This window comes from Halichondria panicea, chromosome 8 (assembly GCF_963675165.1).
Source record: "Halichondria panicea chromosome 8, odHalPani1.1, whole genome shotgun sequence".
NCBI lineage: Eukaryota > Metazoa > Porifera > Demospongiae > Suberitida > Halichondriidae > Halichondria > Halichondria panicea.
Genome location: NC_087384.1, coordinates 784,992 through 799,088, shown reverse-complemented (window position 1 = coordinate 799,088; position 14,097 = coordinate 784,992). Strand labels below are relative to the sequence as shown.

General features: G+C 41.4%; 3 protein-coding genes across 4 annotated transcripts in view; 2 read left to right on the top strand and 1 right to left on the bottom strand.

Moving 5' to 3' along the window:
* The first annotated feature begins 1,215 nt into the window (after window positions 1-1,215).
* On the top strand, window positions 1,216-3,022 carry LOC135339568 (uncharacterized). Its single transcript, XM_064535708.1, has 2 exons — window positions 1,216-2,024; window positions 2,206-3,022. Exons 1-2 carry the CDS (start codon window positions 1,274-1,276, stop codon window positions 2,967-2,969), a joined length of 1,515 nt encoding a protein of 504 aa, XP_064391778.1. The 5' UTR covers window positions 1,216-1,273; the 3' UTR covers window positions 2,970-3,022.
* A 294-nt stretch (window positions 3,023-3,316) lies between these two features.
* LOC135339554 (uncharacterized) lies at window positions 3,317-13,082 on the bottom strand. 2 transcript variants are annotated; one of them, XM_064535691.1, is made up of 9 exons: window positions 12,412-13,077; window positions 8,327-8,818; window positions 7,966-8,262; window positions 7,751-7,825; window positions 7,594-7,704; window positions 7,219-7,353; window positions 7,002-7,163; window positions 6,695-6,767; window positions 3,317-5,065 (listed from the first exon to the last, which is right to left on the bottom strand). In XM_064535691.1, exons 1-9 carry the CDS (start codon window positions 12,784-12,786, stop codon window positions 3,987-3,989), a joined length of 2,799 nt encoding a protein of 932 aa, XP_064391761.1. In that variant the 5' UTR covers window positions 12,787-13,077; the 3' UTR covers window positions 3,317-3,986. The 2 variants fall into 2 exon arrangements, with proteins under 2 accessions (XP_064391761.1, XP_064391762.1); XM_064535692.1 differs by lacking the exon at window positions 3,317-5,065 and adding an exon at window positions 5,073-6,641 and having other exon boundaries at window positions 12,412-13,082.
* Window positions 13,083-13,989: 907 nt separating this feature from the next.
* LOC135339575 (4-hydroxyphenylpyruvate dioxygenase-like) overlaps window positions 13,990-14,097 on the top strand; it is a 59,606-nt gene continuing 59,498 nt past the window's right edge. The window contains exon 1 of the mRNA XM_064535716.1: window positions 13,990-14,008. The gene's annotated coding sequence lies outside the window, so the exon portion shown is untranslated. The remainder of the gene's footprint in view (window positions 14,009-14,097) is intronic.

The window sequence follows — 14,097 nt, the reverse complement described above, 5'->3', positions numbered from 1 at the left end:
TATTCCGCATTAGTTTGTAAAACATTGATATCCGTTTCATTTATAATGATGTCATTGAAAAAAGAAATCTAGTCCAAGTTGTGTACGTGTAATGGCTGCTACTATACTATACCTTCTCTTCTGCTCTCGCGTACGCGTTATCCTGTGTTGGAAAACCAGGTCTAGTCTTGAAAGACAAGCAGCTGGAGGCGTTGAAGTGTCTGTACGCTGGTGTTTATGTGGGTACCGTACCGACCGGCTATGGCAAGTTCCAGAGCAAGTCCATCTGCTTTCCAGACACTCCCTTTCTTGATTGATGTGAAGCTTGACAGGACCAGTGCACCTCTCTCTGAAAGAAGTGTTGTGATGGTGATTTCTCCTCTTGTTTCTCTGAGTGAAGCCATCTTCAAAGTGTTGGTGTGTCTGTTCGACGTTCAGTGCCATTCTCTCTGGAAGGAAGTATTGTTGTGACATTTGCCGAAAATTGGTCACAGAGTAAGTACGTGGTATCTGATCCGAGAACTGTGTGGCCTGAATGTGTTTACAATCCGAGGGACTTGTGTGTATCCGATCCGAGGGACTTGTTGCTTGAATGTGTATCCGGACTTGTTGCTTGAGTGTGTATTAATGGATAGTGCTTTCAATGGTAAATCTATTGTGTAAATCAATAAGTAGTCCTCACATTATGTTACGTCACAGCCACTGTACTTATCCACATTTATTTTTACCCACAGGTTTAACTGATTTCTTATGAGATTAACTTGTCGCCTGAGTGTGTATCCGATCCGAGCCTCAAGTTAATGAATAAATCTACAGAGCTGATGTTTTACTTAGCTGTCTCTGTCTACAGTATATACAGAGCCTCTCCTTTTTCTTTTTTCTGTTCTTTATCACAATAAGATAAAATACTGTTTTAACGTTCAATGAGATAAAATACGGTAAATAATAAATTAATTGTCCACCCACTCGCCACAGTAAATACCAGGCCCACTATTCAAGGGGCTGGAGTCGAGGCTACAGGCCCAGTTGTTTGCCTAACCGTTATAAAAGCGAAAACTCGGCCTGGGATCGAGGCTAGCATCCACACTACTCTGCACAGAGAGCGATCCGCCCTACCACCACAGAAACCGCGCGATTGCAAACCTAGCCTCGATTCTATGGCACGCCAAGTGTAACAAAAATAAATAGCGCTATAGGACGTCATAAAGTAAGGGAAAACGTCATGCATGCAAGACGTGCTGTAATCGAGTGCGAGGCTCAAGGTCAAAAGGTGACTGGGTGTTCATTAATTAAAATGGTTGATCAAAGAGCTGGAGCTGGAGATCGAGTGTGGGGATGGGAAACATTTCTCCAAGAAATGGAGACTTTCCTTACTACGGTAGATAGAGAAATCGATTATACTCAGTCTACTAGTTATGCCCAGTTCGTTATTGAGAGGTTTGAGGTTTGTATACATGCTCTATCTTCCCTTCGTGTACAAATTGAAGATGATGGCGATGATGAGACGATTGAAGTTTGCACGGCATTGAAGGAAATAATGGACAGTTGTGTGTTGCTCAAGACAATGTGGTACACTCGACTTGATGAGTTGGATGCACACACAGACGGAGGCTACCAAGTTCCCCAGGTTGCTAGGAGAGTAGGACGTGGCCGTCCCCAGCTATTTATTTGTCAAGACCAGTTGGAATACCTATGTAGTTTAAATTTCACTTGGACTGAGATTAGTAAACTATTGGGTGTCTCTCGAATGACTATCTATAGAAGAAGAGGGGAGTTCGGCATTCTAGATGTTCATAGTGCTGCAAGAAGTATAAGTGACAGTGATCTACGTACAAAGCTCCAACAGGTGCGTCGAGAAATGCCAAATATGGGAGAGACACTGGTGATTGGGCGACTACGGTCATTGGGATATGCTGTCACTAGACAAAGGGTGCGTAATGCTATCCACGCAACCGATCCCCTGAATGCAGCTCTGAGATGGAGAGGAATCCTCACTGCTCGGCGCCCTTACTCTGTTCCCTCGCCCAACTCTCTATGGCACATGGGTAAGTCATATATAGGTGTTGTGTGACCAGGTTTATGGTTAATGTGTGTCAATTAAGTTTTAGATAAAGGAGCCCAGATGTGTGTACATGCATGTATATAGGTTGGAGCCTTATTATTATAGTAGTAGCAAGACTTGTGTATACAATACATGCATACTAATCATATCTTGTATTCGTACAGATGGCCACCACAAGCTTGTGAGATGGGGCATGGTAACGCACGGGGCTATTGACGGATATAGCAGACTCGTCGTGTTTCTTCGCTGTAGCAATAATAACACTGCCGAAACAGTTTATAATCTCTTCCTTTCAGCTGTCCAACGGTTTGGACTACCGTCAAGAATGCGATCTGACTACGGTGGTGAAAATTATCGTGTAGCAGCACATATGCTAGAGAGTAGAGGATATGACCGCAACAGCATGATAACTGGCAGTTCCGTGCACAACCAGCGGATTGAGCGCCTCTGGCGCGATATGCATCGTTGCGTAACAGTGATATTTTACAAGTTATTCTATTACCTAGAGCAACATGGTTACTTGGATCCTGATAACATGTTTCATCGGTATTGTTTACAGTACGTCTATCTTCCACGTATCAACCAGTCACTGAAAGTATTTATGGAGGGTTGGAACTGTCATGGGGTTCGAACGGAACACAATCTAACACCACATCAATTATTTGTGCGGGGAGCACTTCAAATGCAGAGAAGAGGACTTCAAGCCCTAGACTTTTTCGAACATATTGATGAAATGTATGGTGTAGACGAAGAAATCAGTACGGGTGATGACGATTACACAGTTCGTATACCCCCAATTGGTCTTGCATTGTCTGATGAGAATATGGCTTTGTTGAAGGAAAGAGTAAATCCTCTGGCAGACAGCGATAATTTTGGGATAGAACTGTATGTTGAAACACTTACTTTTTTACGTACTTTGATTAACTGAGATTTGTTAATGAATGTGCAGTGCGTAATGCCAGTAATAATTACAAATTTATATCCAAGTTGAATGATGGTACAGTGCATGGAACCCCTCTATAACGGACACCTTTAATTGGAGAACAAAAAGTTTTGGCCGTTGTTAAGGGGTTGTTTTGTATGCAAACTTTTGGGACCTGGGTGTCTGGCCGTTATGTCGCAGTTGGCCGTTAAGAGGGGTTCCACTGTATATAATTTTTATCATTTATGTTAATGAATGTCTGTCAGATGCAGGTACACATAATTATATAGACACACTATAAAGAGTATGACTAATATTATAGTAGTACTGCCAATACACAATGTTAGGACGTATATTATTATTATACTGGAATAGGTTGCAAGTACGTAGCCACTGTATATACACTTGGTAGATATTGTCATATAGTTTTACAGATGCTGTTTGTTAGTCTGAGTCAAATTTCTCATTGGCTTGTGGCACCGTCTTCAATTATACCTGAATCCGGATAGAAAAACATTTGCAATGTGAAAAATTGCTACAATCCTATGTACAACCTACTGATTCATATAGCATTTGAACGTGGAACATTTGTGGAACAATCATAATTATTACATGCATGCTTGCAACATGATAATCATAAGCTCATGCAGATAACTATATAATTATATCTTCACTGTGACAAATGCAAGCACATGCATGTACTACTTGCATGCATGTATAGAAGGTCTTGCTAATTTTGCATTCATAAGTTATAGGTGTTATATATAACAATTCTCCTGGGACCAAAGCTTGCATGCTTTTTATTGGACCTATATACCTACATCACTCAGTAATACAAAAATCACAGCGATGAATGCTTTACAATACAATAACATCGTCATAAAGGTAATAATTATGGCCAAAAAACATTGACAGACATGCATGCAGTGTTATCAATAATAATTATAACATCGTCATAAAGGTAATAATTATGGCCAAAAAACATTGACAGACATGCATGCAGTGTTATCAATATTGCAAACGTCAATAGCTGTCCATTCTCCATAAGTACTCGCTTGACAAACAAGCTCGGAACTCAGAAACAAACACTTGGTATGAAGGGTATGTTGAGGATAGAATCAGGGATGGTGCACAGGTGAGGGCAATGGGTCTACGTGAAGAACCGGTAAGAGCGTTAAATTCTAGAGATATTTTTGAGGAGGAACACACCGAGCTGCCAGTAACGAAGCGCAGAAAAGTTCGCAATTCATCCAGTCCCATATTTCCTATAAATTGACGCAGATAACCTAAAACCCTATCTTGGGATTGATCACCACCTTCAGCTTCCTCGAGCATCTTCAACACCATGGCAGAAGACACACTCAGTGCCCAGTAAAGCATTCGAAGACCATCAACCATCATGTTATCCCAGAACACTTGGTGTTGCTCAGGCACTCCGCAATGGATAAGAGACAAAGCAGCAGCAGGCTTTGAAACAAACTCGTACCTAGCCAAGTTTACCACCATCTGCTTTAAACTATTTGGGGTAGGCACTTGTCTGCTATTGTATCGACTGAACAGTGATATTAATTCGCATTTGATTTCAGAAGAAAACACAGGAACTTGCTGTCCAACCACAGCCATAGCTTCCTTAAGAATACCTGCCTCGTGAATACTTACACTATCGATGAATGACTCCAAAAGAACAGTATCACTTAATGAGACGGAAGTTCCTAGCAGAGATTGAACTAAACAAGGGAAGGCAATCCGAATCGGAAGAATTCCTGACATTATGTACGAATGTGAAAGTACAAGACCAAAGGTGGAGAGACACTCTTTATCCATTTCAGGGTGGACTACAGGACACAAGAGTGAGCTACCATCAAAGAGACGCTCATAGGCAGATTCATAAAATGCTGAATACATGTCCCTCGACACTCCACCTTCATCTATGCCTTTCTCCCCCTCAAAGCAAATACGCATTGGATATTCTTTCAACAGTTTATTCGCTTGGTTTTGGTACAGAGAAATGACATCCTTAAATACATCGCCACGTTTCACAGAATGATATGGTCCAAGGTAGAATTGTTGGGAGTTCACAAAGGTCATTCGAGTGTCATTGGCTAAACAGATAGAAACAGACACATAATATCAAACAATCAAGTATGCATGGGTAGGGGGATAAAGAGGGAGGTTCAACAGGGTCAAAAGGTCACTAAATACAATTTCGCCCCCTAATGTTTTACAACTGTAAGCAGCGGAAAATGTAGTGTTCTCCTGAGTTACAAGCTGGAAGGGAAGGTAAGAAATGTTGTGACCAAAAATTGTAGGAATAATTTTCTGCTGCAATAATCCTTGACCTATTGACCCTGTCAAACTCCTCTATCACGGTAAACAAAGTTGCAGGACTATGGCTGAAAATTCGACATCAAAGTTCTATCACCATGTTCAAATATAAATATCAAATACAAATATCACTATATATCCTGTTTTCATGTAGTTGCTAGGATATGACTGGGGGTTAACTATGATAATTCCCTCTGATATTTCCCCAGACATGTTTGGTACAAGATCATGTAGATAATTTTGTCTACTTCTAGCCATATCAATGTTTGGTTGCTTTGCTGTACTGTAGCTAGTGACTAGTCATAGTTTGTCAAAGATAGTGAGGCACTTGTCACTTGATAAGAGAGCTGGTCATTCGTATTCTCAAGCTAGAGCTAGTGCAAGTGCTTGCAAGTGGGAGCCTTGGCACCACTCTGCGCGCGCACTGTCTGGCTCCAGCTCTGTGGGTATGGGTGGCTTTAGCTGTTTGTGAGGCTTTAATCTTGGAGGAGGAGTCAGGACAGGGCTCAAAGTGTTTGCTAGATCAGCATTTCTTTAACAGCGTGGAACTGGAGAACTCTGGTGTCGAACGGTAAGCATTTTGTACCTGTAGCTAGCTAGCTATTGACAGAGCAAGCTTTCCCACAATGCTTTCTTTTTACTTTCTGATAGTTTTAACTTGAGTTACCATGGTAGAGGAGTAAATGCGCAATTATAGCTAGCCAATCACATAGGATATATAACACTCATACTATGGTTGCTAGGGATTTATGGCAACGTAAACCACACCTCGCCCTCGGGGCTACGCCCTCGTGCTCGGTGGTTTACTGCCATAAATCCCTAGTATAACTATAACATAATATCACACTTAGCCTCGTTCCCAGGCCAATTTTTCTTTAGGTAGGGAGATGGGATAGATTGTATCTGGGCGTGTCTATAGAAATTGTAAACTGTATTGTAAAACATGCCGTAAAATGTGAATGAAAATACAGAAAAATGCCAAGGAAAGTAACAGTATCCTACATGTATCTAGTTATGTGTCTATGGCTGAGCTGGCTTCCAAGTTCATTGTTTGCAGCAGCTGGTAGCACAAAGACTTGCCAAATCACATCATATTTTCCTTCTCACAGGAGTTTGACAGCTTGGACTTGATGCTTTGAGAGTCAGGCCTTCTTGTTTGACATCTAAACTTAACTACTATATACAAGTAGCTACCACTGAGCTAGCTAAATTGCTTTCATCGTGAGATATTAATAATTTTGTAGATTACTGTAGCAGAGTAAATACCACACGTATAGTAGTTTTACCACGCCCAGATACGATCTTCCCCAGGCCTACTTTTCAACCTAGCGTTCTATTAGAAGAAAAAACGACCTGGTACAAAGATATATATCATGTCTTTTGATCGTCACATCATACAGATTTACCTTTAGAAAGCACATCTGACTTGTCCGGCACATTAGACTTATCCGGCACGCAGACACCTCCCTTACGGTGAACCTATGTACGTATAACACAACCAGCATCTTCAACTATTACCATCATGAACTCACAACAATTGTCTCTTTTCCAATAATAATCATGCATGCATGTACACTGGTACAATGTAAGTAGTAGAAGTATAGGTTACTTGTCTATATACAAGTTTCAAATTGGTGTGTGTTCAATGCCAACTAAAACACAGTTTGTAGGCATTGGGGGGGGTGTGTATGTTTGTGCAGAGCATGAGCTTACCAAAGATACAGGATCAAAGTATCCATTCCTCTCATCAACAATAAGGATTCCTTGGACATCTGCGATTGTCTGATCAGTGGTGACAATTGATCGGGGAAACATACAAAAGATCCCATACGGGTCCTCCAAATCGCTCATTGCAAAAACGTACTCGTAGAGAACCTAGAATAAAATAAGACAACGCCTACAAAAACTATCCAATAACACTATATGTTACCTGACAAGAAGCTTCATTGGAAAAGGTAGAACCCACTCTGTCGCCATTGGGTAGCCGCATGTAAATCTGTTTTCCATCATCCGGGTTTGTGGAGGTCAGTTTTTCTCTTAGAGAAATTTTACTGGCCTGGACCATCTACAAGTTAAAGAAGTTCATAAAATTGTTCATTTGGGCAAATTAAATAACAGTTAGACACTGTTGTGGGCGAGGGTGCCGGGCATCGACAAAAACAGTGTTTAGATACTACGTGCGCATGCGCCCTTGAGGCTTGACATTGTTTCAAATAAACAAGCTTTTTTTGTATGACAACATTCCTCTGAGGCACTTTTCACAAGTACAGTTCTTATCAAGTAGTGTCTAAGGTATTTTAGTCACCTCTGTCCAAAGACGTTTTCGCTCTTTTGACTGGTCAATGCGTAACCCTTCTTCATACACATGATCCTGCTCAGCAACAATCATCCTTGTTTGTTCGACACTCTCATTAACCTGTATGTAAAAATCAACAAAATAATTTCAATTCTCTATACACTACCTTTCCTGGAACAACTCTAGACAGAAAGGCAGGTGGCAACTCTTCATCAGATGACATAATGGAGCTCGCATCATCCTTTATGAAGAATAAACACATCATTCAACATCCGTATAAAAAAGTCTCTATTATTCAGTCAACAAACTCGCAACATAAAAATCTACTACCAGCTACTTACTTCACAGTGTGACACCTACTACTAGTATGACCAGCCATACCTTGAGTATCGGTGTGCTTATTTCCTGTAAATAAGAAGCGGATGCAATGCTTGGTGATGTTGTGGATGCAATTCTTGATGATGTTCCTTGGGAAGTGGACGCAATGATTGATGCTGAAGTGGAAGCAATACTAGATGATGTTCCTTGGGAAGTGGACGCAATGATTGATGCTGAAGTGGAAGCAATACTAGATGATGTTCCTTGGGAAGTGAACGCAATGATTGATGCTGTTCCCTGGGAAGTGGAAGCAGTACTAGACGATGTTCCTTGGAAAGTGGATGCGATTACTGTTGCAGTCTGGGTTGAACAAAAGAGAAGTTTATGTACTGCTTATCATAACAGATACCAGTATAATATTTACCTTTTCTTCCTTCTCCCTAATGTAGAGCCCCCCTCGTCTATCCACTATCTCCCCTCCTGGGGCCTGGTTTGTGGATACTGACAGCTTCCCCGCATCAGCAACTAAATACTCCCAATTTTGCAAGTTAAGGTGCTTGAATCCACGTTTGATTCTGTTTTGAACATCAGCAGGAGACATACTTCGCTTAATTTCGATAGCCTCAATGCGTTTATCTGCTATTAACTTCAGTCTCTTCCTTCCCTTGGGTAGAACTAACGTGGAACACCCGGGTACAAGAATTACTTTGACAGATATTGATTTGACTCTGGTCGACTTTTTTTTGTTTTGCGCTGATTGAGCAACACAATCGTCCAGGGGATCAAAAACATTGAGGTCTTTTGGTGGAACACTTTTTGTTGAAGGGAAAATAGTTGCCAACACTTTCGCACAGGCACCACTAGTCTTCGAAATACGCTTTAAGCCAGACACAGCTTTAGATGTCACACTACGAGACTGTAAACAAAATACACATGGTCGTAAAAGGATTGTTTAATTGAAGCCCTGGTCCCACCCATACTATTAAATAACCCTACTTAGAAAATGCTTGTACAAATACGGCAATCTGATTGGTCACTGAGAGGTCCATTATTTCACTTTGAGACCCACCTCAGCAGAGGTCTTCTATGGAGGTCCATTATATGTACTTGCCTATGGCATTTATATTGAAGTCATAGTAACGATGATGCTGTAAAATCAAGACAGAGGTGCGACTACTTGCAAAAGTAAAAGTTATTGTGTTGTGCAGTGCAGCTTTTTGATCACTCATGCAGCTACCAATAGCTAGCGCTCTAACAGAGCTAACTACTAAGTAGAGTAGCAACTTTCTATTAGCAGTTTTGCTACGCATGATTTCAAGAGACGGAAACGGCCTTCATTTTTTTTTTGTTATGTAAACTAGACATAGCTCGGAGAACGAAGCTTTAACGTTGCTAGAAGCCTGTAGAAGCTCTTGGTTGCAAAGTCTCCTTTGTGTTAATAGCTTAGCGCTATTCTAAATCAGTTATAGGCCTCGTCCAACGGTCACTATGGGATTATGAGACATCAGGCCCTTAGTAGCACCCTCGGGACACTACAGCCTCTGGCCTTCAGGTCTCATAATCCCATAGAGACCTTGGACTCAGCCTATAACTATTATTTAGCCAATTATCTACAGCTACACCATACATTCTACATGTTTATATCACTTGAGACCATCGATGAGTTGCACAGTCTTAGCTATTATTAGAAGCATTCTAGGTACTCAGTGTGACAAAAGAACTCTTTGTACGTGCCTCTAGCTTCTTCCAAAAATCAAAAATGTATGTACCCGAAGTAGTGTTCTATTGAAGTATATCAGCAGCATAATTGTTTACTTCCGGTATTGTATCTACTGTAGGGGTGTGGTCATTTGAACCTCTATAATAATAATAACTAGAGCACTGAAGTGCTAACCCTCGGCTAGCTGTTGACATGAATATATAAAAACCAGAAAAGAGAATGTAGTAGTATGCATGAGGATGCCATGGAAGTAGCTGGCTAAGCAGCAAGTAAATAGGAGAAAAGTAGAAATTGAGGCAAGCTGAGATTAGTAGTGCATGATTATGAGACATGCACATAGATGCAAAGGCCTGAGTCATAGCAGGCTTCTTAGAAATGGCTCATGGGGCTAGGATAAGCAAGGAACATGAAAGAAGAAACAACCACAATCATAATTCTATCTTTCTACTTTAGGCCACTCCAACAAAGAACTTAGTTTCCCGTCCTGAATTCTCAGAATTTTGACGAGGGCGAGCTCTCCATTTACCAATGTTCCTGGTAAAGGATCACTTCAGCTGTAAATGGCACCTCGAATAAAGGCCACGTGTAGCTAGTCCAACGTGGCTGTTCTAGTTCTTAGCTTTTGCTAGCTTTTATTCGACAAGGAAGCTTTAACATCAAGATCTGCCACTATGAAACCAAGAGTGCATAAGAAGAGAAGAGTATCGAACTACCAATACCTCTGCACAAACACTGTGCACAAAGTAACGTGACATCCGGTCAATTGCACGTGAGCAACGCGCAATTGATGACGTTTGCGCATAATTACGCAACGCACAGAATTTGTTAATAGTGAGTAAAGAGTGCAAGTGAAGAGAATCAACTGACTATTGTCTCTATTTAGATGATTTTTGTGAAGGGATCGTCTCCTATCAGTGTGCAGTGAGCAGCTCTGATCGCTAAACGGGAAACTAGCTACCTCATATTATATTGTTCAATTTACCACACCCCTAAAAACGTCACGGTTAACATTTACTAGGAGATTACTAGTAAGTTTACAATACTTCATCACGTGCGAGTCATGTTACTTTGTGCACAGTGTTTGTGTACAGTATCGGTAGTTCGATACTCTTCTCTTCTTATGCACTCTTGATGAAACTAACAACTTGTTGTGTGAAAGCTATCCATGCTGTAAACGCGCACCGTTATGACATCCAGGTAAGCAGACTCAGAAGCAAGCTTCTTAGCTTTTATTTGACAACGAAGCTTTAACATAAAAATCTTCCACTATTAAAACTAATAACTTGTTGTGTGAAGGCTATCCATGCTGTAAACGCAGCGCCATGGCATCCAGGTGAGTAGAATAGGCTATCACAAACAAACTAGAGCACTGAAGTGCTAACCCTCGGCTAGGCTGTTGACAATAATAAGAAACCAGAAGACTGTTCTACAATAAATGCAGTAGTATGTAGCAGGCAAGGTTCTCCACTCACTCCCAGCAGAGCCTCAACTTAACCGTATAGTGAGCAGGCAGGAGCAATAAAACTTGTGAACACAGAAACCTATATAGCCTAAACTATACAGATTTGAGCGCTATGAGCAGCAGGACTATAGGATCATAGCAGAGTCTAGTCAGCAAAGAAGGCTACAAATAAGGCACCTGACATGCACTGGGAGTCCTGGACCGGTATAGTAGGATCCCAGCTGCCTGGAGTTTTACACATGCAGCGTGGGACCCGGAGTAGTCTCACAGTAGAGCCAGCAAAGGAAGTCCCCGAGTAGTCTCTTCCAAATAAGGCTCCACGTGGCTGTAATTAGAGTGCCTCGAATAAAGGCCACATGTAGCTAGAGCTAACCGTACCCCGTGAGTTCAAGCTTCTTAACTTTTGCTAGCTTTTCTTCACAACGAAGCTTTAACATCAAGATCTGCCACTGTTAACTTGTTGTGTGGAGGCTATTCATGCTATAAACGCAGTGCTATGGCAGCCAGGTGAGCAGACTCGGATGTAGCTAGCTACCCCTTGAGTTCAAGCTTCTTAGCTTTTGCTAGCTTTTATTCGACAACGAAGCTTCAACACCAAAATCTGCCACTATTGAAACTAATAACTTGTTGTGTGGAGGCTATCCATACTGTAAACGCAGTACCTTGGCAGCCAGGTGAGCAGACTCAGATGTCACAGACAAACAAACCAACATACAAACCAACAGACTACTATAACCCGTGGCCGCGGCTCGGCCTCGGGTTAATAATGTAAGCACCGCGGGGTGCTGATGCCTCGGTGGAGGTGGCAAAGCTTTATGAGCTTGGCTTGCAGACTTTGAGGTTTGTGCTAACTAATTAGCTAAGAACCACAATAAAATAATTACGAAATGGAAATGGTTCATATTAAATGGTTCATATTAGAATACCGTAAGACCTCGATTTAAGGTGACACTTTTTCGAAGGAGGTCGCTTCTTTTGGAGGTCGAAAATTATATTGAAGTCCAGGTGTCGCATATTTAGAGGTAATTGGAGGTAAGTCTACTAGCCTCGATTTCAGGCCGCTTAAAACACTGATTTTCCAGTGGCCTAGAATCGAGGATATAGGTGTGGCTACATTTACCTCTATTTAGGACGCGACACTAAAAAATAATTGTCAACGCACCTGTCGCTACTTTTAGAGGTCAGAAAATTGTCTAAGCTCGAGGGTGTCGCATATTTGGAGGGTCACCTTAAATCAAGGTCTTACAGTAGAACAAAAGAAGAATTAAAACTAACAGTTGGTTCTACTATTGGAGTGATCTGTAATTAGAACAAAGAGTGTACTCACCTCTTCTCTCAACGTACTACCAGATGCAGATGCAGATGCACTGGCTGTGGGTTGATTTGGCAAAACAGCTCTCAGTACGGATTTATCAGCGACGGACACATTATCGGTCACGTCTAAGAACAGTCCGTCCCACTCCTCGCTTTTCAGTTGAAGCACTAAATTTTTGTTTTGATCTATATCTCGAAACACGAGCTGTGTTTGCTTCAATAACTCTCCATTTCCTCCCTCACTGCTAAAGGACACCTCCCTTTTTCTTTCTCCAAAGCAAACTAGCACTTTCTTCTGCGATGGAACGATATTAGGGCTGAAAGTCTTCTCGATCTCTAGCTCTGCCATCATCTTCTCCGGCACATGGTCTAATAGTCCACTGCGCATGCTCACAATTATGACATAATTCGACTCAATTATGCCTCGAGGCGTAGCCGCAGGAGGGATACGGAGCAAGCAGAAGCAAAAAGTGTTACAATTTAGTGAGGAAGGAATGCATGCTGTGGTCAGGCTACTCCAACAATTGGCAAGCTGCAGAAATGGCCATCATTTATTATGTTCAGAAATGTTCCCAATATAATTATGCTTTGCAATACTTTTGAAAAAGTGCTATATGCTCAAACCCATTTCAGTGATTTCAACCATGAAAAATAATGTAACATCACAGAGTGACTACACTACATGCTTACAATTGAATCTACAAAAATCGTCTCAACCATGCATGTGTGCAGAATGTCACTGTGCTACAGTAACTGTAGAATCATGTTTGGCAGTGCTGTCGAAAGTGTGCCCATCATTATACCAGTATGATAATGTGCCCACCCCTATACCTTATATAGATTTGATGTTATAATTATGTTCTCGTGCAATAATTATTATAGCTGCAGATTATATATAGTGTTAGGACGATGAATTAAAGTAATAGTGTATAGGACTCAGTCAATATTATATTGGAAATTCCGAATAGTGTAGGAATAGTGTGGGGCATGCAGGGTCAATGATAATCAGTATAGTAGAAGTGGTGGGTATACATGGGAGTGAACCCCTTAGAGTTTTTGGCACTCTGAAGTGGTTGACCAATGGTTGCTAGCATGCAATGATAATCCTGCTAGTTCATTTATGGGAGGCTTAAGGAAGGAGCGAGTGCATATACAGACCGCCTTGTCGTCAGTGTTTTTCCACAGTAGCTGAAACAAAAGAAAAGGTATTGATTTGCATTTACCTTCAGCATGCAGTCGTGCATGGTTACTGAGCCGCCTGTTTCCTTTCATGCATGGTGGCCCAATTTGTTCCTGAAGATAACCCACATTGGAGCAATTACCTTCTCATGCTGGAAATCACACCATCTATTTTCCCCAGATCTCGACACTCAGATGAAGTTGCTTACCTCAAAAACCCTTCAATAGCCTTTTGTGAGCTCTATACTGATGCCCCCAAAATGCACTATCTGATGCATGCATGCACCAAGACTGATCATTGAGTAAGTGTGCACATGTATACATATATACTGTATATAGTGGGTAATTATAGTGGGTAATTGTCGATTTGGCGAATGAAGGTGCATGCATGAGGGTCACCAAAAATTAAAAATCGCCAATGCCCAGTATATCCCACGTGGTTAATAATGCCGTGCCGTAGTATACTATGGAGTGTCGTTTGTGTCAAAACACCGTGTGTAAAAACTGCATGTCTAATCCA